The sequence below is a fragment of the Porites lutea genome, chromosome 10, assembly GCF_958299795.1.
Source record: "Porites lutea chromosome 10, jaPorLute2.1, whole genome shotgun sequence".
NCBI lineage: Eukaryota > Metazoa > Cnidaria > Anthozoa > Scleractinia > Poritidae > Porites > Porites lutea.
The window spans coordinates 24,902,926-24,924,318 of record NC_133210.1 but is presented as its reverse complement, the minus strand read 5'-3'; the positions used below and the strand labels follow the sequence as shown (position 1 = coordinate 24,924,318).

Here is a 21,393-nt window from a genome sequence, read left to right as displayed (position 1 = left end):
CTAATGTCGTTTTGAGGGGGTTTCAATACACCTGAGCGTGACCCATGTCTACATTAGCCATAGCAAATTATGTGGCACTGACAATGATGCATCGATTCTGCTTTTTGTAGACAAAAAAATCCGTGTGGCTTCTTGTTCAAAGCGATGCTGAGTACAGAGGCAATGACTTCACTGCCACCATAACCACTGCAAATATTGATATCGTTAATGGCTCAGGAATCGTTGTGGCACACTATCTTCAGAGAATGGCTCCACGCATCGACATAGGAGGGGAATTACTTTACCATTATGGAGCTCAAGAAGCGGCCATGATGTCTCTTGCTGGACGTTACACAGCAGACAGATGGATAGCTTCAGCAACGGTTGGTCAAACAGGATGGCACCTAAGCTATTGGCATAAGGGGAATGAGAATGTAAAAGTCGGCGTGGAGTATGAGTTCAACACGAGGGGTGGTGATAGTTCTGTTAGTGCTGGATATCAAATTGAAGTACCCAAATCCAATATTTCTTTTAGAGGAATGGTGGACACAAATTGGACAGTAGCGGCTGTTATGGAAAAGAGACTTCCGCCTTTGCCATTTACCTTTGTGTTAAGTGGAATGTTGAATCACGCTAAGAATCAAGCACGATTTGGGTTTGGTCTCAACATTGGTTAACTATTTTTCACCCATTGTGCTCTGCCATTTTTACCCACATGGTATTGACAATATTGGTACATGTACATGTATTCAACAAGCGCTGGATGCAATTATCTCCGAGTAGGGCTTATTATTTTTAACTAGAAGACAGACTTGCTCCAAGTTGATAGCTTTTCTTTGAAATTGTACTTTTCTGTAGGATTCATTTTATTACCAGTTGAAATTCCATCTTATTGATCACAGGGCTACCTTGTATTTTGACCCAAACTTTATATTTGACACTAACACTCAACAAAAAGGCCATTTGTGTGTTGCATGAGAAGGAAAAATAATATTAATTTATATCAATGGTTTTGTACTAAGGTCACTTTGAAAAGAGGCTTGGGGTAACTCAGAAATGGCCAATTTCCATTGGAGAATTAAAAGAAAAACAAAATTGTCCTTAATTTTTTCTCTTAACTGCATAAGTTGTGTCTGTGTTTACGATGACCTTCTTCGCATTTACCGTCAAAGCTCGTTAATATGGACACTGAGGGGGCCATAGAAAGTGTCCATATTAACGGGGTGTCCGTATTAAGCAGGTTCAATTTAGAGAAAATGTAAGGGCTTTCTTTTCCCAGGGACAGGAAAACTGTCCTTAACCCTTTAAGCCCCAAATACATGCACAAATTCTCCAAACTGATCTCTATACATTTCCTTAAAGAATGAGTTGAGAGAATTTGAAAAAAGGGTGTCTGTAAAGCAGGCTTCAACTGTGTTTGAATCTGGCATATTACAGATAATGTGAAACTAGTTAATTTAAATATATAAGAAAACAACCACCATAACAACAAAAGTTTCTCACACTTCGCATAAACCAAGCAAACATGCAATGGTTATGACTATCAACTCTACAGGTGAACAATGTCACAGTAACCCAAGTAGGTCTTTGCTGGCTGATATTGGCACACATAAAGTCATCATACTGCTATGTGTGTTTCATTAATGATTTTTCTCAGTGGCAGAAATCCCTGTAAAACACTGTAGGCTATAAGGTAAGAAAAAAACCTTGAGACATAGTAAGAAAAAAGCATTGTAATAAGCAAAAATCATTCTGTGGTCCATTTTGGAAATTAAAATGTTGAGCTGGAAGATAAGTTTTTGAAATACTCTTTTCCAAGTGGAAAATGGTGTCAAGAGTTAGTGTCAAGCCCAGTCCTCTCCCGGTCCTTTTGATAACTGGCTCTGGGGTCAACTTGGAGCAATTCTGAACCAAAAATCATTAAATGCAGAAAGGTGTTTTATTCGACTTGGATACAATGGTATGACATTTGCAGATGTCAGCATATGTATAATTCTCTTTTTCTTTGAGAATAAAGTCGTCAGTTGTACAAAGTGGCTGAATTTTACATTGAACTTAATTTTTCTGACCTAGGGAAAAGTATTACCTCTGTACTACATCAGACTGGTATTGCGGGAACTAGGACAATATGCTCGCTTTAAAGTGCATACCACCACTAACTTATCTATATCTACGCCTTTTCAGCTCTAAAACGAGGTACAATTTCAGCAATTTGTGCGAATCGGATAAATTAAACCCAACGGTCTCGTCCCGGCTAGGTTAAAATATACCACATTTGTCTATTTGAGTGGCCCGTGGTCAGAAAGGCTTGTAGATATTATACCTTTTTTTCTGCAAATTTCCCTTGAGTGCAAAAAGTATTTTAATCAGCACTGCTGTCGCTTGTTTTGAAGCGCTCTCTTTATTCCGGTCACAAGCTCTCTCGGATTTTTGCCCCTTGGTTTAAAAGCCGCACTAAAACCCCTCGACGAAGATATAAGCCCTGGGCTTATTCATCTTTGTAAGGGGTTTTCTAATTACTTGTTCAAGGCGTTCAAATCGCGAAGCGAAAGCGAAAAATACGTGTAGCAATGCCTTTTAAGACTCGTTGAAATAACTGCCACATCTCTAAACAAGGGCATGTTACTTTAGTTTCAAGTTATTGAATCTTCCGATAACTTCTAAAACAAACAGAATTGAAATGCAAGGCTGGCGACCCCTTAAAAAAGTCTTTATTACTATTTTTCCTCACACAGTTGATATTTCAGTTTCAAAAAAAAAGTAGCGTTTAAAAGGTGCTGATAAAAAGCTAAGAATGAAAACCGGGACTATGCATATGGAAGGAAAGAAATAACAGAAAAGTACAACGGTAGTTAGCTGCAAAGGGTTTTAAACAAGAAAGGCCAGATAAAAAAAGTTTACTTAGATCTACCTAGTAATTACGGAGATGAACGTAAAGCTGATAAGTCTCTTTTTTTTTACAGTTTCTAGCCTTTATTATAATGACTCCATTTTACACCTCAATGGTGTAATGAAACTGGACGAACTTCTCTCAGCTCCGGAAAACCCACTGCGGAACAGTGTGAGGAGAAATGTAAATCCCGATGCCTTAGTGTGGAGTGGTGGGAAAATATCCGCCTTTGTTATGAATGTACAGATCCTTCGTAGAAGACAGCGTATACAAACACCGAGGATCTCGCTTATCCTCCCAAACCCCGGCCAACAAAGATTACTCTAGATGGCCTTATTCGTTCGAGATTCGTGAGGTTTTGCGAGACACACTAATGACATTTTTTAGCCTGCGTAGCAGGCGCTTGGAAGTAGTGGGCGCAGAACGGGCGCGCGAAAGGGAGACGATTTCCAGGGTTGTTTATAAGGCTAGTTGTTGGGACTGCCAGGAGTTCTACATAGGTAAAACTAAACGTAGTTTCAATGACAGGAAAACGGAGCACCTCAATCCATTACTAGTAACAATCACTCACCTGCAATTGCCCCCGGTGGGGGGAGAATACTATTGGGAATTCTTGGTGGGGGTGTGCCGCTCCGTTCTCCAAATCCTGACCCTACTTCAGACCAAAAAATGTAATTTTCCACACCCATTTTCTCACCTGGCCTTTAGGCAGAAATTATGTTATCATTACTAAGTTAGAGCGCAAACAAAAAATTCTTCAAATCCACTTCGAACTCGCATATTTCTCTTTCTTTCTTACTCATTTAGAATTGAAACGATAAAAACTTTCATACACTCCCGTAGTTCCCTCAAAAGCCATACCCGATTCCAGACCAAAATGGGCAAAGCATATACCCGTTTTCAGACCAAAACAGTGCAAAAACCCTACCCGACAGGGCGGCACATACCCCACCCCCGGGCTATTGCCGACCATGTCACGTCAACTGGTCATAACATGAAATGAGACCATTTCGAAATATTGGCAAGAGGAAGGTCGGACATTGAAAGATAAAGGAGACTCCGTTGATTAGGGATTTCCAACCTTCCTTTAATGAAAATGTCAGCGGTGAAAAACTTTACCTTTTTTTAGTTTGCATGCCTTTTCTTTCATATGCAAATATTACTACTATATGTCATATTTTGTTTCTTTAATTAGTTACTTATTCTACATTTAAATTTCTGTTGTTATTCAACAGTTTATAGAGCGTTTTCACTCACGTGGCCAGCATCTATGCTAATTTATTGGAACAAAAGAAAGCATTTACATGAGAAAAGAGTTCAACACCCAGAGGATTTTCTTGGTACACCAACATGGCCGCCGTTTCATTGTTTTGGAACACCAATATGGCCGCCGTGACGTCATGTGAAAACGCTCCATTACTTCTGAAGAAGATGTATGTGTTGTTGGAACATACGAAACGTCAAGTTAAAGTCTTTCAGTTTCTTTCCAGAAATGCCTTTATATTTCCTTATGTTTATCACCGCAGTTTGCTTTTTGTTTCTTCTTGAGCTAAGATGGCCAAAAAACAAAAGTATCTATATGATTCTGTTCTAGTTATTATTAAGAATTCTTGGTTTGCAATCACTTGCCAAGCGGCCATTTTGGGGGTCAATACAACAGAATTTTTTCTCGAAGAATTTACATGAAAATAGAGTTTAGTTCCGAGAGGAGAGAAACGCTTTTGTTTTTGACTACTAACATGGCCGCCGTGACGTCACGTGTAAACCAGCAATATTATAATTGCAATGTAACTTCTTCGTTTGTCTGCAAAAATTAATAACGTTTTAATGTGCAGACACATTTACTCTACATTTAAGCGCAGGTTTTAATTGGTATCGCGTAATTCGAGTATCATAAGCGAATGTCATCGCGATTCTGGCTGATTAGATCCATGTACTGAATTTTGCTTCAGAATCGTTTTTGAACGCATCTACTAATCCGCCTCTTTAGTTTGTATCAAATTTCAGGATTTTGTACAGTTTCCATTTTGAGAGCTGTGTTCAGAGACAATTAGGCAATTAGGTTGTCATCCTAAAAAGGGAAGCAATATTTTATACCTTAGAATTGCGAAGGAAGCACAAAAAGCCTTCTGATATAGGTGAACATTATGCCGATGCAAGTAAAATAAAGAAATACATTTAATATCCTTGTAATAAGCTAGCGTCCAGGGCATTCTCGATTCATGGCTTTACGCTGCTTAGCGAAATCGCTAACGACAAACGCCCATACTTTTAGTTTTTGATCATGATTAAGCGATGGTCAGTTTACTTGAAATCGGTTACAACTGTTTTCCTCAACCCGACACGATTTCTGCAGAAGCTATAAACTTTTCCGTTTTCTTCCTCATCTCAGGGCTGCTAATTACCCGCTACATGTCAAAAAGAGTAAGGCTATTGCACCTGCTCGGGCCATCAGTCAAAAATTATTCATTGTTTAAAGTGCCAAATCGAAAAGCATCGTACTATCTGCTAAAGAAGCGAAAAACATTACGAATCTGACAGAATCAAGACATTTTTTGCCACAGGACTCCACTGTTTCCTTTTCATAGAAGGAGCAAAAAAAAATGTATTTTTACGAACAGTTAACAACAGTTAATAAGACCCCGCAGTTACACATGTTCATGCTGTTGTGTCAAATTATTGACATAATTCAAGCTAACGACGTGAGCTTTTATTTCTCTCTGCACGAGAACAGCGCCATCGAAGATGCCCAATTTATTTCGGATTTTTATTCCGAGGATGTCATATTATGTGCTCAAGCATGCTCAAGAGAAGTAAAGTGTTTTACTGCAAACTACAAGGTGGAACAAAAAAAGTGCGAACTCTCCAACGAAAGAGTAGAAAATATTTCACAAGCAGCCGTGATTACTTTAAGGGGATGTTATCTCATAGAAAAGGTAAGAAATATTTGCTATGTTTGGTTCAGTTACGAGCTGACATCGGATTGAAAACAAAACTACATATAGCGTTTCAAATGTAGAGATTTTTTCAACTAATTAATCAGAAACAGGCGAGAGACGTTTCTATAATGAATTAGCTTAAATCACGGCGAGGTGGGACTGGTGGTAGTTCTTGAGCACAGGGCCGTCTGAGAGTCTCGGGTAATTGGAAAAAAATGAATGATATTTTTTTCAAGGAGTGGAAAAGTTACCATATTCATTTTATATACTTTTAAGTACTTAAGACGGAATCCATCGGGAAATGGAGTAATTTCAATTTTCAGTGGACAAAAACGGGTTAATAATCCCACTCACATTTATCTCAGCGATCTCAGAGTGTATTTCAAAGTAGAAGTGTATTTCAGAGTAACCTGAAGTAGAATGGAGGAGTATTAAAATCGCAGAAAAAATCAGTGGATTATGCCAAGACTGCCAACGTTGAATTTGTTCTTGACCCGACGGTTTTATTCCATGGTTGATTAATTTACACTATTTGCAAATATTTAAGTTGATCAAGTGCAAGTGACTGCCAGGGGAGTGTGCAGATTGGTTCTTTGACAATGACATGATCGTTTTGCTTGCATAGACCATAGAGCTTGTCCCAGCAACAAAACAGCTTTTTGATAAATGAGCATGCGCTGAACCGTGAACCTGTCCCTTTAAACAATATCGCATTCTTTTTTACATTTTTCAAGGACTAAAACTGCAATAGTCATCTGTAATTATAACACCAAAGAAAATTTCTTATGGGAGCCCGAGAAAACGAATGTCAAATTTCAGAAAATTATATCTTACTTATGAAATTTTCAGAACTTTACCTGTGTTTCACAATTCTTGTGAAATTTGACACTCATTTTCTCGGACTCCATGAGGAATATGCTTTGGTGTTATTACAGATGACTAATTACTTTGAGGATTAAAATTACTCAATTTCCTAGTGGATTCCATCTTAAAACCAACAAATTAAACGAATAAGCTTCAACCTATGCAGCGAAATCCAGAAAATAAAAATCTACTGATTATAAACCAGAAGGAGAAAATTAAAAATTAAATTCGATCACAGTAATAGTAATAGTCTTGGAAAGAATTTTTCCCCATTTTCGAATAAGAGAAAAGTCTTGATAGCGTAGCACTGGCGCGCGAAGCGCGCGCCGCGAAGCACGATGGGTACCCAAAATTTGGTTATCTATGCACCACAGGCGGCTCAGACGTAGGGTGTGTCAAAAACATGGACAAAATGGGATGAGAAGTCGAAATATAACAAAACAAAGTAAACATACCTTTAACTGAACGTCTCCTTGTCTTTCCTGGCCGGTTAAAGTGGCATTTTGTAATTCTTCTTTAGTGGATAGTGCCTACGAGTGCAAAACTCAACAAATGCCGCTTTAACCGCCCAGGAAAGACAAGGAGACGTTTAGTTAAAGGTATGTTAGCTTTGTTTTGATGTATTTTGACTTTTGTACTTTTATAGTTCTTGGGAGATGCGACTACTCATCCCATTTTGTCCATGTTATTGGGACACGCTACGTCTGAGTCGCCTGTGTATGCACCTGCGCGTTTCGGGGGTTAATCGCATGGCCACTCAGACTTTAAGAGGGAAAGTAAACAACAACAAGGCCGAGTCTTTCTTTCGACTAAATCTGAGTGTCTACATTGACCTGGATAGCAGAGAAAGAGCTAAAGCCAGAGATAAGAAACAAAGGAGATCATTCAGTCGTTGGAAGAAAAACATAAAAATTTTATACCGGGGATGAGAAAATGAGAAATGCTAGCGGCCAGCAAGGCGAAAATGAGCGACAATGTTAAAAAAGCGAACAGAAACGCATACGGCATTTCCAACACAAAACCTGTAAGTGGGAAATTTCTGGAAGTTTCATGTTGTAGTCGTGCAAAACAACGGCAAAGAAATGTACAAAAAAGTGTGCTGCACGTGCAAAATTGATATTTTGCTAATTAGACCTATTACTGTTTTTTCGTAATAGGTCTCGTTGCCTTCGCCGCTTAACATTACACGATTTTATGTTGTGTTTGAGTGAACTGTAAATATTAATTTAGCTCTGGCTAAATCTGTATATTAGCAACCGTACTTCATTTTGTAGCAGCAGTGGAAGAACACAAATAGCCAAAAATTTGAAATGTTATAAGATTTTTCCTGTAGTCCGCCGTAAGAGTCTGTATGAACTATCACAAACGCAGTCATATCTGCGACACTTTCCTCGCATCAACGAAAAACCAAACTGTATACAATTCAGTTTTGAAAAACAGAAAAAAGAAACTTGACGGCAGTTATATTTCATTTTGTGTTGCCGCAGTACAAGAACACAACCGTAGGGCACAGTTACGCACTTACGCTTTACCAAACCACTTTCAGAAGCAATTGAATTCCCTGTTTTTAATTGACCAGGAAATGATTCTAGCTAAAATATGAAAAACAAGGCGTTTTACCGTATTGCGATTGATGCCCTCATTAAAAGGCACAGCTCCTAACTTACACACCATCCAGTTCATCTTGACTGAGCATGTGCTGTTTTCATTTTATTTGTTATGATATCTTTTCTTTCTCTCTCTTTACAGCAAGGCCATATCTCAAAGACCTCAAGTAAGTTGCATTTTCTTTGATGCAAATAAAAGTGATAAAAATTTAAACGCTTTTTTTATATATTTACTAGCTGACAAAAAAAATTTATACTGTTCGTTGAGGACGGTCAATTATTTTAAGTAAATTTCAAAAAGTTCGTAGATAGCATATAGTAGCTGTTCGCTTTTTCCCTTGTTCTCACCTGGCCAAAAGGGATCCAAAGTGTACGGGAGTTTATTCCTGAAAAAAAAAAACAAACAAACAAACACAGAAGTAAAATAAACAAACAAACTAATTCTCATAAGGGGCGTCTGTTAGACAGCGGGCGTTTATTAGAGAGGGGTGAATAATCCATTTTTTACGGTGTATAGAGGGGGCGCGTTTATTAGATAAGAGTCATTTATATGGAAGTGGGCGTTTTTAAGGTCATTTAAGTTATTCATACTGCTTCATTTGTAAGCTATTAATCAGCTTCTCAAATGGGAATCAGACGGTAACAAAAAACTTTCATTTCAAAATTATCTGAGCTCTAAAAGGGTCAAAAACTAGTCAAACTAGATACCGTTTGTAAAAACAGTCGGTTTACACGGCATGCATATAGAAGCGTCAAGCTAATGTGTTTTGTTGCCTTCCATTTTTCTAGCTTTTTCAAAATGGCTTGATTTTACACCTCAGTGGTGCACTACGTCTGGACGAGCTGCCTTTGGTGACGAGAAAATCACGGCGGAACAGTGTAAGGAGAAGTGTAAAAACAGATGCCTTGGTGTGGAGTGGTGGGAAAAATCACGCAACTGTTATGAGTGTAAGGATCCCTCCAAAAAGACCGTGTATACGGACACTAACGACGCCGGTTATCCCCCTCACGTGTTCCTTAAGAGCGACAATTGAAAAAGATCTTCCGCTCCGTGAAAGATTTTATTCATCGATAGATAATTCGCCACACTATAAAACTTAAAATTACGACATTGAGGAAATCCTATGGTGTTACCATTCAAATGAAATCTCAGAGTCTCTCCATGATTCTGGAATGTGGGATCCGGAATCATGGGCTTTGGAATCCGGAATTAAGTTAAAGGAATCCAGAAACATGCTAGCGATTGGAATGTGGAATCCAACTTCCACTGACAAGCAATCCGCAATCCACAACGTAGAATCCAGAATCCAGGACTGTCTTGAATGACCTTGCACGGGGCGAAACCTCATTGGCAGGAACTTTTGCATAGTGCTACTTATTTCTTAGGATTTTACAAAATGAAAGTTTTTTCTTTGACTAATAACTAGGAATGGAAAGGTTCATTTTAGTCATTTTAGTCATTTTTAGGCAAGCTTTCATCATGATGTCAAAGATTTTCAAGTGAGCGAATCTACTTAATTTGTTCTCCATCAGGATTTATTAATTTCCGAAAAATAGACATTATAAGCTGGTTTGCACTCTCATTTTAAACTCGAAAACATGTAAAGTTTTATTTCAGCAATTTATTTATTCATTATTTAATTTTAGAAGCATAGTACGCTAGTGAGTTTCTATTTAGTTATCATCATCATCATAATCATCATCATCATCATCATCATCAGCAGCAGCAGCATTAGAAATCATCATCATCATCATCACCACCACCACCATCACCACCGTTACAGACACCATCATCTTAATCATATTTATAATTAAATAATCGTCGTTGTTATAGTTATCATCATCGTTTTGTCTCCTCTTAGAAAATTATTCAGTCTTATTTGGAGTGACGGCGCTACTCCGAACGTGAATTATAATCAAAACTACAACGAATTCAACCTGTAAGGTATGAACGATTGTAGTTCAATTTCGAGAAACGACAGTGGTAATAAAAATTAATCGCATGAACTGACGGGTGAATACAAATGACTCAGATAAAGTAAGACATGGGTTTTCGTTACATGCGGGGTTTTATGATTTGATCCTTTTTTTTTTCAGTATCTTTAATTTTAACCTTAGAAAGCTTTGATTAAGACCAGAACCACTTTGGACTTTAAACACTATACTTTCTTAAGATCACGTAACCAGTCACGCCCATAATTATGCAAAATTTGGACTTTGCAGATTACACCACTTTAGTGAATGTGAACACCATCGTTTTTTCTTCAATAATATTTCATTTACAGTCAAATAAGCTAAATTAATTGTTAAATGACCTGGTAGGTCCCATTGCGCATGTCCGTTCGTAATTTCTGGAAATAGTCTTCGGAAAAAACTTATCTAATTTCGTTATTGTTTTTCCGGGTTTTAACTAAAAAAGTGACAATTAGGTCACAAACAGCTGGAAGCACAATAATTTTCCTTGAACTTCTGGTTTTGAATAGCATGTCTTACGGACGAATTTGGCATATAAGAATTAAACCTTTTTTCTTTACACAAAGAAACTGAAAAACTGCAAAAATATAAGTAAATGTAACTTTACTAATAAATTTGTACGTACATACAAAGTAAGCCGTGTTTCATGACCGTTGCAAAAAGAAAAAATATTGATATATCTTTACACAATGGACCATTAGGTACTAAGTAAAAACTCATTCATAGCATTTAAAAGATCTACCTTTTAAGAAATAGAAGAACTTGATTACACGATTTTGAACCGACGATGTTTAATGACACTGTCCAACGCAAAGTGTATAAGCTCGCTACTTCAGCGCTTTTTAATTTTGAGCTTTTTTTCTGTTGTTTTCGTTTTTGTCACCGCAGTGCTGTATACTCATTAACTCGGCGCAGACTGGTCAGGCATATTTTAACCCTATTTATTCATTTTCTTATCCTGCTTTCAGCAATAAATTGCCTGTCAGAATTAAGTACACAGTTATGAATACAGTTGTTTAATTGATGACTGTTTTCATTGTTAGATTCATTAAATGTAGAACTACTGAGTTTTTGCCACCTAGGTGATCCATGTTTTAAAAAGAAACCTCTATCCCGGAAATCTTCCAGTTTGACCTATTTTGTCCACAACAAATGCATTCTTACGAGCCGTTAGCAAATGTCCATTCGTCTTTTACCTTACTGTTGCTGTTTGAAATAATTCAGGCTGCCGATGTGAGCTTTTACTTTTCCGTTGAAGAAAATCTCGCCATCGAAGGTTCTCAATTGAATTCCACTATTTACACGCAAGATGTCATGTCATGTGCTATGGCCTGCGCCAAAGAAATGAATTGTTACACGGCAAATTACATTGAAGCGGAAAAAAAATGCGAACTCTTTGGGGAGCAAACGGAAGATGTCTTAAACAGCCAGGCCGCCATTGTATTTTTAAAAGGATGTTACTTGATCAAAAAGGTAAGAATATTTGCTTTGCACCCGTGTTGTCATCGTAGAAAAGCTAAAATCAATAATTAATGTATGCACATTTCAAACAAAAGTTTTCGTCTGTATATGGGCTGATTTGCAATTGTTCGGATAGATTGTCTCAAATGATTTCACTGTACGTCTTAGAGCGATCGATTTGTAATATGTTGCGCACGACCAGCCCATACATGTATACACCCCCGTGAGTTCTAGCGAACGCCTCAATCGACCGGATCGTCCTTAGTTTAATCGTCTCTCGATCGATGGCATTTCTGAGATTACTTAGGCAAGAGAGGATAAAGGGGACAGAAATAGACTGCGAGCAGTCCCTTAGGATGGTCACGCGAGAGCGAGGAAAGCGCGAGCGAGAAAATCGAGCGAAGCGAGCGAAGCCGCTCTCCCCCGTCCTGCCAGGCTTAGACTTGACTGACTGAAGAGGGACCGCTCGCAGTCTAGGACAGAAAAGGCATCCCCCATACACACCCTGTTCCATAGGTAATTCGTCTCGAGTTATTTTTAAGACACACAGATCCCAAGGGGGATTAGACAACAGCCAATCACATAGCGCGAATGTGTTCCGCGTGGATGACCCACGCTCAGAGGCACGCGTCCTTCACGAATTGACGCAGAACAAAATGGCGGAAGACTCGGAGAGCGATATTGCTATTTGTTTTGTCGAAGAAAACGACTAAAGAGAAATTTCTGCTAAAGCGGTGTCAGCGAAATGGAAATTAAAAAAGAATCGCCCTTCCTCTCTTAACACGCTGAATATTCTCTCAGGATCATTTATAATTTACAGTCTGAAGAGAGCAGTTTCTCGTTTGATATTTATTCTTTTATTAGTCTTTTATCATTCAACAAAAATAACACTTGGCGTCCTACTTGCTTTATTGTACAAACGAGCGGTTTCAATAGACCGGCGAAATTTCTTATTTTATTAAAGCACTGAGATTACGACAACTTCGAGTTAAACTGATTTCACGGGTTGTCAAAGAGTCCAGCAGTACTCTTTTCCCAGGTGAGCGCCGACTCACTTCGCTTCAATATTGAGAAATGCTCTCGATCTCTTTACGTTTTCATTGCCTTTCGCCCGACATGTTTTGCACGGCGTTTATATTAGTCATGCGAAACCTCCACAAAACATCCACGCAGCGCGCGAGGTAACTTTATTCCGATTCTAAAAATAACTCGAGACGAATTACCTATGGAATAGGGTGTGTATGGGGGATGCCTTCTCTGTCCCCTTTATCCTCTCTTGCTTAGGTGATTAATATGATTCGAATGATGAAATGGAACCAAGGTTTGTGAAGGGAGTTGCCATTAGACCTGTCCTGATTGCGCTCGGGAACTTTTGAGTCACTTTTGCCGTCGGGAGCAACTTGTTCGGTTCTAGCAACCTCGAGCAACTTTTGCCTTTTTGAGCAAAATTAGGTTTAGCACACATATCAAATCTCAAAAAATTCAACGATTTCACAGAAAACTTCAAGTTATTCGAATTTCCTGTGTGTTTATTAACCGAAAGGTAAGCTTAAACTGTTAAAAGGAAAAATTTGATGCACATTTCGATAAATTATAAAAAAGGAATAGATCTCATACAACGCCCTAGAATTTATAATTGTTTTTGTATGAATAATTAATTAATTACCTAAGATTCAGGAATCTCATAGTGGGCTTTGGGCTACTTGTGGTTTCGCCCATATTTGCCAGCAACTCTGATGTTTAGAGGTAATTTTCAAGCTATTTTTCTTGACCGATGTAAACCATCATTGTGTCAGAACGGAAAATAAAGCTTTTAATTAAAGAAATGTACGTAGCAACTTTTGAAATTTAGGTAGCACCTTTTTGGATTTTTGGCAATTATTTAGAATTTTTTGGCATTTCACTTAGCAATTTTCCAGGATTTTACGAGCACAATCGCGACAGGCCTTAGGTTGCCATCCGGCGACAATTGAAAGGTACACCTTTTCTTCGGAGAAGAATGCTCAATAACAATGAAGAGATCATGTTTTTCGGAGTTTCATTGACAGCTGACTCAAGGAGGTGGGGTGGGGTTTATGGAAAAATAGACGGGCGCTTGCCAAATTCCTCCAAAAGTTACAACCTAGATTGGTTGTGTTTTTAATATCTTGACTGTTTGAATGAATAATCATTTTCATACTAGAGACGTTAATGTCGTCTAGACTTATTTAACGTATTTAAAGTCGACTGGTGTAAAATGGAGACGAATAAAAGTAGACGATAACTTTGAAAAGAGGTAGTGTTCTGAAAAATACACAACACTGACTTTTTCCTTCTTCTCTGGACGAGTTGTGCATCCGTCCTAGTTTACAGCGTCCCGTCTTTATAGTAGACGCATTTAACGTCTGAACGAAGCACCTAACGGAAGACGTTAATAATGCTCATTCGGGTTTCACCGTTTTCACATAGATCGCAATGCACCTTGTCCGAAAATTTTGCATAACCATTGTCTTCGATTTCTCTTAGGACGACTGTAATACCCAGGAGAAATTGGAAACAATGATTATGCAATTTTTTTGGGAGGGGGAGGGGTGGGGGAGGGTAATTAAACGAGTAGTATTATGGTCTATATAGAATTGTTACGTAGCTGGAAATTTTTCCCAACGGAGCGTGCTCTCATTGGTTACTTCGAGGTCACATGACATGTAACATCGAAACTGTTTCCCGCCAAAATCTCTGAACGGGCAACATTGCAAAAATCTATGACGTCACAGGGTAACAGTACACTGGGGCTGCGAATGTTGATCTCCGACCGCCGTTGAGGTTTAATGAATTTCCAGCTTCAAAATCTCCAGCTTTAATATAGCAAATAACTAAAAGACTGGTCTCTCGGGAAACAGTTAATTTTGTTTCCTTCTAATCCCAATGTCAACATTGAGATTCTCGTGAAACAAAGTTAACTGTCTCCCTCAGGAACAGTCATTAAGTGTTTTTATGGTGAATGGTCTGTCTCGGTTGCCAGTTCCTGCATTTGCCAGTTTTAACTTGCTTCATTTAAAGCGTTGTCCATTTTTTGTTTCTTGAAGTAAATACCCGCAAAGAATTGACTTTAGAAATAATATTTTAGTTAATAGTAATTGTAAAGGATTACTTCAGTATTTGGGAGGCTTTTTTTGCGTACTCAGCGCTTTTATGTGACTTTTCTACCAAAGTTACCAAACCAATTCTAATTAATGGAGGAAGCCTGATGGGAGAGGTTTTCCGTTATGCGATTAAAACGTCTTTGTCCCTTAATTACAACTTCACAATTTCTCTTGTCTTTCTCAATTTTAAATTACTGCATATTGGACAGAGGAACTATCAAACATGTCGACCTGCAAGCAAACTCGTATGCAAAGTGAGACTCACTGACAAAATACTTCTCTCCTCGAAATTTCCCGCCAAAAGCATGTCTTGATCACCCCAAAGGCCGTAAACAACAGAACAAGTTTGTCGCTTGATGACTTCATTGCGGACACCAAAAAATATATAGAAATATACATGAACCACCGGAGCAGGGCTCTACTATCCACGCGCTGTGCGCGCGCCAAACTTTAAAAACGTCTGCTTCGCGAGAAAATATTTCAATTAGCACTATGGGCTTTTCGTTATTTTAGGTCCAGCTTGACGCACCACAGTTACAAGACACACAAGATCCCGGGGGTAAGTTTCTTTACAGAACACATCAATTCGTACCAAAGAAAAGACCAAAGCAAGATTGCTTCGTCTTCAGACTCTGCTTGTTTTGCTGGGATTAAATTTGTTTGACAACGGTCACAAAAAATGCATAGAAATTATTCGTGACTGATTAGGCAATCATATCACATGCACTATCAGTATGATTGACACCCTGCGATCAGAGCCTCATTCTTTCGTCTTGATCAAGGAGAAGAAACGGAGGTTCTGCCTGAAACGCGTCAAGCCTTGAAGTCGCCACAATTCAAACTTCTGGACTAGTCAATCTTGTTCCCTCCCGTCAAACTAGTTTTTCTAGTACGAGCATCCGTTTAATAATATACCGATAGTCATAATATGAGCCCCTTTTACTAGACACACGAGAAAAAGGCCTGGGTTCGAAAATGTATCTTAGCAACATGCAGCACATGCTCAACAAAGATCTAACTCGATTTAAGCGGAGTTATTTTTAAGTACGTCAAAATCGAGTAAGGGAAACAAAAGCTCTGTTGGCAGAATGTACGGTTGGCGCCAAACATTGTAAGACTCTGATAGATAGTAGCCACGGCGTAAATTTATGTAATCAAATGAATAGACTCTCCAACGGTATTTTTCAACTTTTTACATGCACAAGTTAGGGAAAATCTGTTGACACCACTGGAGCGTCCTAAAATTAGTAAAACTGCAAAATTTGAAAGTGATTTGTTGAAAACTAACGAAGATATAGTTCCTCAAAGTCGCTAAATTTTGCAGATGTTTATATGGTGGGAGACCCAAACTTGCCCCCCCCCCCCCACCCCCACACAAACGACTGTAAATTTTAGCTCGTTTAAGACGTGTGACTTTCAAACTTGGCAAGTTTATTAATTTTAAGGCCATCTTTCCAGTCGTGCCGACCGATTTTCCGTAACTGGTCCATCTAAAAAGGTTAAAAAACCGTGGAAGGGTCTGTTCCGGCTTAAGTTATCTCCTTAAACTTTGACAGCTTCCCTTGCATGGCTTGATTTTACACCTCAGTGGTGCACTCTTTCTGGACGAGCTTCCTTTGGTGGCGAGAAAATCACGGCGGAACATTGTAAAGAGAAATGTAAAGACGGATGCCTTGGTATGGAGTGGTGGGAAAAATCAAGCAGCTGTTATGAGTGTACTGATCCCTCCAAAAAGACCGCGTACACCATATCTGCGACACTTACCTCGCATCGACGAAAAACCAGACTGTATAAATTCAGTTTTAAAAAAACAGAAAAAGAAACTTGACAGCAGTTATATTTCATTTTGTGGTGCCGCAATACAAGAACACAACCGTAGGGTACAGTTACGCACTTACGCTTTACCAAACCACTTTCAGAAGTAATTGAATTCCCCGTTTTTAATTGACCAGAAAATGATTCTTGCTAAAATACAAAAAACAAGGCGTTTTACTGTATTGCGATTGATGCCCTCATTAAAAGGCACAGCTCCTAACTTAAACACCGTCCATTTCATCTTGACCGAGCATGCGCTGTTTTCATTTTATTTGTTATGGTATCTTTTCTTTCTCTCTCTTTACAGCAAGGCCATTTCTTAAAGACCTCAAGTAAGTTGCATTTTCTTTGATGAAAATAAAAGTGATAAAAATTAAAATGCTATTTTTATATATTTCCTAGCTAAGCAAAAGTTTTTATACTGTTCTTTGAGGACGGTCAATTATTATAAGTAAATTTCGAAAAGTTCGTAAATAGCATATAGTAGCTGTTCGTTTTTTCCCTTGTTCTCACCCGGCCAAAAGGGATCCAAAGCTTAAGGGAGTTTATTCCTGAAAAAAAAAAACAAACTCACGAGCAAAATAAACAATCAAACTAAAGGGCGTCTATTAGACAGCGGGCGTTTATTAGAGAGGGGTGAATAATCCAATTTTTACAGTGTATAGAGGGGGCGTTTATTAGGTAAGAGGTCATTTATATGGAAGTGGGCGTTTATAAGGTCATTTATGGTATTCATACTGCTTCATATGTAAACTATTAATCAACTTCTCAAATGGGAATCAGACGGTAACAAAATTTACAACCGTGTATGAAAAGAACTTTCATTTCAAAATTATTAGCTCTAAAAGGGTCAAACACTAGTCAAACTAGATACCGTTTGTAAAAACAGTCGGTTTACACGGCATGCGTATAGAAGCGTCAAGCTAATGTGTTTTGTTGCCTTCCATTTTTCTAGCTTTTTCAAAATGGCTTGATTTTACACCTCAGTGGTGCACTTGGTCTGGACGAGCTTCCTTTGGTGACGAGAAAATCACGGCGGAACAGTGTAAAGAGAAATGTAAAAACCGATGCCTTGGTGTGGAGTGGTGGGAAAAATCACGCAACTGTTATGAGTGTACGGATCCCTCCAAAAAGACCGCGTATACGAACACTAATGACGCCGGTTATCCCCCTCACGTGTTCCTTAAGAGCGACAATTGAAAAAGATCTTCCTCTCCATGAAAGATGTTATCGATCGATAGATAATTCGCCACACTATAAAACTTAAAAATACAACGTTGAGGAAATCCTATGGTGTTACCATTCAAATGAATTCTCAGCGTCTCTCCATGATTCTGGATGGTAGGAAATTTTAGCTCGTGGAATCCAGAACCCTGGGCTTTGGAATCCGGAATTAAGTTCAAGGAATTCAGAATCCTGCTAACGAGTGGAATATGGAATCCAAGTTCCACTGACAAGTAATCCGGAATCCACAGTGTAGAATCCAGAATCCAGGACTGTCTTGAATGACCTTGCACGGGGCGAAACCTCATTGGCAGAACTTTTGCATGGCGCTACTTATTTCTTAGGATTTTACAAAATGAAAGTTTTTTCTTTGACTAATAACTAGGAATAAAAAGGCTCATTTCAGCCTCATTTGCTCAGACAAGTTAAGTTTTCCCTGTGACAAGCTTTCATCATGATGTCAAAGATCTTCGAGTGAGCGAATCTACTTAATTTGTTCTCCATCACGATTTATTAATTTCCGAAAAATAGACATTAAGCTGGTTTGCACTCTCATTTTAAACTACAAAATATGTAAAGTTTTTTTTTCAGCAATTTATTTATTTATTATTTAATTTCAGAAGCATTTTACGCTCCTGAGTTTCTACTTAGTTATCAGCATCATCATCATCGTCAGCAGCAGCATTAGAAATGATCATCATCATCATCACCACCGTCAATACCGTTACGGACACCATCGTCTTAATCAGATTTATAATTAAATCAGTCATCCTTGTTATCATTATCATCATCGTTTTGTTTTCTCCGAGAAAATTGGCTTTATTTGGAGTGACGGAGCTACTCCGAACGTGAATATAATCAAAACTACTACAACGAATTCAACCTGTAAGGTGTGAACGATTAATTGTAGTTCAATTTCGAGAGATTAACGACGCGACAGTGGTAATAAAAATCAATAGCATGAATACCGGTAAATACAGATGACTCAGGTGAATTAAGGCATGGGTTTTCGTTACATGCGGAGTTTTATGATTTGATTTTGTTTTTTTTTTTCAGTATCTTCTTTAATTTTAACCTTAGAAAGCTTTGATTAAGACCAGAACCACTTTGGACTTTAAACACTACTTTCTTAAGATCACGTAACCAGTCACGCCCATAATTATGCAAAATTTGGACTTTGCAGATTACACCACTTTAGTGAATGTGAACCCATCGTTTTTACTTCAATAATATTTCATTTACAGTCAAACAAGCTAAATGAATCGGGCTTTGCATTGTGAAATGATCTGCTCCTTCGTAATTATTTAATATTTTTCTCTCGTCCCAGTCTCCCTCTTAGCAAGAAACGTTATATGTTATAGCAAGAGAGGATAAAGGGGACAGAAAAGGCATCCCCTATACACACCCTATTCCATAGGTAATTCGTCTCGAGTTATTTTTAGAATCGGGATAAAGTTACCTCGCGCGCTGCGTGGATGTTTCGCATGACTAAACGCCGTGCAAAACATGTCGGGCGAAAGGCAATGAAAGCGTAAAGAGATCGAGAGCATTCCTGAATATTGACGCGAAATGATTCGGCGCTCACCTGGGAAAAGGAAATCGTTAGGCTCTTTGGCAACCCGAGAAGTCAGTTTAACTCGAAGTTGTCGTAACCTCACTGCTTTAATAAAACGAGAAATTTCGCCGGTCTATTGAAACCGATCGTTGTACAATAAAGCAAGTAGGACGCCAAGTGTTATTTTTGTTGAGTAATAAAAGACTAATAAAAGAATAAATAAATAAACTGTAAATTATGAATGATCCTGAGAGAATATTCAGCGTGTTAAGGATTTCCCTGCTGTACAGTTAGCTCTATACAAGAGAGGAAGGGCGATTCTTTTTTACTTTCCGTTTCGCTGACACAGCTTTAGCTGAAATCTCTCTTTAGTCGTTTTCGTCGACAAAACGAATGACGAATAGCAATATCGCTCTCCGCGTCTTCCGCCATTTTGTTCTACGTCAATTCGTGAAGGACGCGTGGCTCTGAGCGTGGATCATCCACGCGGAACACATTCCCGCTATGTGATTGGCTGTTGTCTAATCCCCCTTTGGATCTGTGGTCTTAAAAATAACTCGAGACGAATTACCTATGGAATAGGGTGTGTATGGGGGATGCCTTCTCTGTCCTAGCCTGTGAACAGGCTCTCTGTTTGGGGAAAAAAACGCTCGATTAAAGGCCTGTTCACAGGCTATATCTGTCCCCTTTATACTCTCTTGGTTATAGTTTACAAAATGTTGATGTAATTTAAGAAAACTCCGATTAATTCCAAAAACTCTGTGACAATAGTCATTGACAACAAACAAATTGAATTGCAAGGGTTATTTTAAAAGTTTTGGATTCAAATAAAAAGTCAAAAACGGGTGTGGCAGGTCACGTGCCAAAGATAACGCATTGGTAATAATGAAAAATGAATACTTATAGGAAGAAGGATATTAAATTAAAATTTTTATGCGAAAGGTAAAATCCCTACTAAAAGAGACCACCACCCACCAAATTTGCAGTGCCCCATTCCTTAATTCACCGGAGGATTGAAGGGAGTTGTTTTTTCTGCGGCATTTCAGTTCAGTTCTATTGCATTTCATTTATAATAGTCAATAATGTAAAAAGGATTGAAAGTGGTAGGTCCCATAGCGCATGTCTGTTTGAAATTTCTGGAAATAGTCTTCAGAAAAACCTATCTAATTTCGTTATTGTTTTTCCGGGTTTTAACTATAAAAAGTGACAATTAGGTCGCAAACAACTGGAAGCACAATAATTTTCCTTGAACTTCTGGTTTTGAATAACATGTCTTACGGACATATAAGAATTAAACATGACATATAAGAATTAAACCATTTTTTTAACACAAAGAAACCGGAAAACTTTAAAAATATAAGTTAATGTAGCTTTACTAATAAATATGTACGTACATATAAAGTAAGCCGTGTTTCATGACCGTTGCACAAAGAAAAAATATTGGTATATGTTTACACAATGGCCCATTAGGTAAGTAAAAACTCATTCAGAGCATTTAAAAGATCTACCTTTTAAGAAATAGAAGAACTTGATTACACATTTTGAACCGACGATGTTTAATGACACTGTCCAACGCAAAGTGCATAAGCTCGCTACTTCAGCGCTTTTTAATTTTTAGTTTTTTTTTCTGTTGTTTTCGTTTTTGTCTCCGCAGTGCTGTATATACCCATTAACTCGGCGTCAAACTGGTCAGGCATATTTTAACCCTATTTATTCATGTCCTTATCCTGCTTTCAGCAATCCATTGCCTGTCAGAATTAAGTACACAGTTATGAATACAGTTGTTTAATTGATGACTGTTTTCATTGTTAGATTCATTAAATGTAGAACTACTGAGTTTTTGCTACCTAAGTGATAGATGTTTTAATAAAAGAAACCTCTATCTCAGAAATCTTCGAGTTTCACCTATTTTGTCCACAACAAATGCATTCTTACGAGCCGTTAGCAAATGTCCATTCGTCTT

The 21,393-nt window shown here is 38.2% G+C and overlaps 2 protein-coding genes across 2 annotated transcripts in view; both read left to right on the top strand.

Annotated features, from left to right (window-relative positions):
- The window catches only part of LOC140950548 (mitochondrial import receptor subunit TOM40 homolog), a 6,482-nt gene extending 5,530 nt beyond the window's left edge, over positions 1–952 (top strand). The window contains exon 4 of the mRNA XM_073399788.1: positions 111–952. Coding sequence (XP_073255889.1) covers positions 111–656 — 546 coding nt within the window. The 3' untranslated portion in view covers positions 657–952. The remainder of the gene's footprint in view (positions 1–110) is intronic.
- Positions 953–5,523: 4,571 nt separating this feature from the next.
- LOC140949687 (uncharacterized) lies at positions 5,524–9,313 on the top strand. The gene is made up of 3 exons (XM_073398831.1): positions 5,524–5,805; positions 8,422–8,446; positions 9,069–9,313. Exons 1-3 carry the CDS (start codon positions 5,524–5,526, stop codon positions 9,311–9,313), a joined length of 552 nt encoding a protein of 183 aa, XP_073254932.1.
- The last annotated feature ends 12,080 nt before the right edge of the window (positions 9,314–21,393 follow it).